This window comes from Prosopis cineraria, unplaced genomic scaffold (genome assembly GCF_029017545.1).
Source record: "Prosopis cineraria cultivar Desert tree isolate PC_DT_omini unplaced genomic scaffold, ASM2901754v1 PC3, whole genome shotgun sequence".
NCBI lineage: Eukaryota > Viridiplantae > Streptophyta > Magnoliopsida > Fabales > Fabaceae > Prosopis > Prosopis cineraria.
In genome coordinates, this window is record NW_026555334.1 from 21361323 (window position 1) to 21364738 (window position 3416).

General features: G+C 31.1%; 1 protein-coding gene across 3 annotated transcripts; it reads right to left on the reverse strand.

Annotated features, from left to right (window-relative positions):
* Positions 1-217: 217 nt before the first annotated feature.
* On the reverse strand, positions 218-2556 carry LOC129306296 (probable aspartic protease At2g35615). 3 transcript variants are annotated; one of them, XM_054946800.1, is made up of 3 exons: positions 1643-2556; positions 787-935; positions 218-579 (listed from the first exon to the last, which is right to left on the reverse strand). In XM_054946800.1, the coding sequence occupies exons 1-3, from the start codon at positions 2532-2534 to the stop codon at positions 505-507; spliced, it is 1116 nt and encodes a 371-aa protein (XP_054802775.1). In that variant the 5' UTR covers positions 2535-2556; the 3' UTR covers positions 218-504. The 3 variants fall into 3 exon arrangements, with proteins under 3 accessions (XP_054802775.1, XP_054802777.1, XP_054802774.1); XM_054946802.1 differs by having other exon boundaries at positions 218-935; positions 1874-2556; XM_054946799.1 differs by having other exon boundaries at positions 218-935; positions 1643-2553.
* Between the last annotated feature and the right edge of the window lie 860 nt (positions 2557-3416).

Genomic DNA, 3416 nt, shown 5'->3' on the forward strand with positions numbered 1-3416 from the left:
GACCCCCATATTTTTTCCAGCTTCTCCCAACTTTATCAAAAAAAAAAAAAAATCTGTGTATGCTACGTACTTGTCACTGTAGACGCAATTTACAATGGGAAAATAAAAAATTGTGTATATACTAGTACCTGCCATTGTAGATCAACAATAACAAAATATACAATGGGAAAAGACTAGGGTCCATAACCAATAAATATAATGCAAGATCAAGGAAGAATGACAAATAAGGATCCTTGAAAAATATCAAGGACTTTTTACAATTGAAATATCATGAATTTCCAAAATATCAGGAATTTTAAACTCAAATATTTTTATTTTACATCAATTTTCTTACAGGGTCTTCAATTATCATTCTCCCCAAACTCAAATCAAACCTCATATATATATATATATATATATATCTCCAACAATACTTCAAACTTGAGCTATGTATTTGTTGGCACGTCGGCATGCAGGCGCCAAGCTTCTTATTTATTTTATTTATCATATAATTATATATTTCTTCTAATGCTTTCCACAATCAACATGAGCAAAGGAAATCTTTCTGGCTTCAATATCATGTTCCACTTGAAAATTAACCTGTGGCAAATTTCCATAGTCAAACAGAATGCTTGGGATTATGCCTAAACAGAGCAAATGATCTTGATGAAAGAATATGTTTTGATGTGGCTTCAAGGCTACATCGGCACCCTTAAAATGAACCACAAACTTTGGAAACCTCTTCTTGATAGTTTCAGAATACTTATTTGAGTAACACAAGACAAATGGCTCAGGAGGTTTCTTTACTTCTTTAACCCTAATAGCTTTCTTTATCAAAGGCTCCATCTTTGTGTAAAAGCTTGATTCAATTAAGAACCATGTCTGCCCAGAATCAATAAGTGTGTTCCCCTCTGTTTTGGGACCAATCTTCAATGTCTTGTTTCCAATGGTGATACCTTCAAGGTCAAGGAAGTATACATAATAACCAGATGTTGACATGCTATATGTAATGATAATAACTTCAGAAAAATGTTAGGGAAAATACAACTATTAATTCCTATAGTTTTATCATGTTTTGATATATGTCTATGTATCTTTTTTTTTTGTTGCTTCAAATATTTTTAGTTTATCCTGTCTGCAACATTAGTCTATTTATTTTTGAATATGCCCAAAAGAATGATGAAGGGCACTAATAATGTTAAATATGTTGACATGTGACTCACACTGTTAAGGTAGAATTATAATCAATAGATTGAAACATAAAACATGAAAAAGAACAAAGTGGACAACACTATTGATCTGCTAGCAGAATTATAATTCTACCTCAAAACATAATAACATCATTAGTCATATATAGGTCAACATATTTAACATTGCTAATGCCATCTCATCATCCTTTCAGGCATATTAAAAAATAAGAAGACTAATGTTGCAAACAAGATAAATTAGAGGGATTTGAAGCAATGAAATAAACTATAAGGACCTTTACTAAAACACGTTAAAATTATAGGAACTTTTTCAAAATATATCAACATTCCACAACTTCAGAAAAAATTATTTAATTAAAGATAATTAAATAAGTTTCAAAATGAAAAAAACTCATGCGACCTAAAGCAGATATAATTCATGAATAATGTTATCATAGCTACAACTGTAGCAGTACCTTCAAGAGTGAGGAAGTAATTTGTTTTACTGTCAGAATCAGTTACGAATGGAGTGGTGGACACAGCCCCATGATGAGATATCTTTGCCTCCTTACCCAATTTCAGTTTACCAATGGATTTTGAAAAGTAAGGAACTAAACAGTAAGAGAATTTGTGACCAATCTCAGGACCCAACTGAGAAACTAAAGACAAAGGTCCCATCCCAAGCCCCACAAGCCCTGAGCCCTTACCTGAGAATGCCCCAGTATTGTTATGCCCACATCCTATAAGTAAAGTTCTCTGAAACGAATCAGATTTTCCTCGAAAACTGAACACATCTCTTGCAAAATCTCCGGTGGTAATTGAACCATCCCCGTATCCATATTTGTACACGCATTGTGTTGAGAATCCACAGTCAGATTGGCCATTAAAGAACGTACAAGGTTTTGAATGACACGACACGATCTTATAGGTAGAAGACTTAAAGGGATTAAAGATGGGTGAGTTTTGAGGATAACACGTATTACATGGTAAGCATTGGACCCATATAAGGTCGCTTCCTGTGTCTACGATAGCCCAACTCTCAACTGGTGGAGAACCAATATAGATTCTCATAAGGTACTCACCTTGACCTCCATAGAAAATCGGGGGAAGTATGTCAGTATGAAGGTGATGATGAAGACGTTTATGATGATGAACCATGGAACGCAACCTAACTTGTCGAGTGAGTTCTGATAAGGTGCTTGAGGAATTGTAAAATGGCGATAATGGTGAATCACGGTGAATAAGGTCGAAGTCGAGGGTTAAACCACTGGTTAGAATCGGAATAGATGATAAGAATAAGAAAAAGAAAAGTGGAAGAGCAAGCATGTTTGCTTGGTTCTGATTAGAGTTTGGAAAGATCAAAATCATAGTGGATTGAATTGAGAAAGAAGCATGCGGTATACCTCAATTTATAGGAAACTCATAGGGAGACCTTTTGTAAAATGCCCAGCGAATGACTATATAATTAGCTAGTAGCATCACATGATGATTTTACAGTATAGGTAAATGTTATCATTTAAGAATCAAGAATACGTTGTCATAAAAATAAAAATAAAATTAAAGTGCACCGTTAATCCTTTTACTTTACAAAAAGTTTATTTTAATCATTTAATTTTATAAAGTATTTTTTTATTCTGTTACTATTAACACAATTAGTTTTATCTACAAAAAATTCCTACATTTAACTTTCAAATATTAATCAAATATTTTTAAATGTTAATATATTAAGTTTAATTTTTTTAAATAAGAAAGATTGGCGCAAAAAATAATCAATTAAAATTGATGGCATTAAGGTTAGATAATTGAAAAGATATTTAGAAAATTAATGAATCAAATTGAAATCTTGTGCAATATTAAAAGATTAAAAGAATACTTTAGCCCAAAAAAATGAAGAACACGTTATCCATAAATTGTAGTCTATATATGTTTATTATTGACACTTGACAGTATATAAGAATTGTGGTGGAGACAACACTTCAAGTTAGGGGGCAAACATAAAAATTAATAATAAAGATTTAATTATTAATAGTATTAATTACATAAAAAATTAACAATTTTTCAGCTTAAAAAAAATTATTCAGTAAAAATTATCATATTTTTTGCCAAATATAATGTAAAATATATGACAGAATTCAAAGAATTTAAAAAAATATAAAATCAAATCTCCGTGAAAACATATTAAAAATAAAAAATCACATCAACCCATGAGGGACTAAATGTGTTAATTTATTACAATATTACAAATTGAAA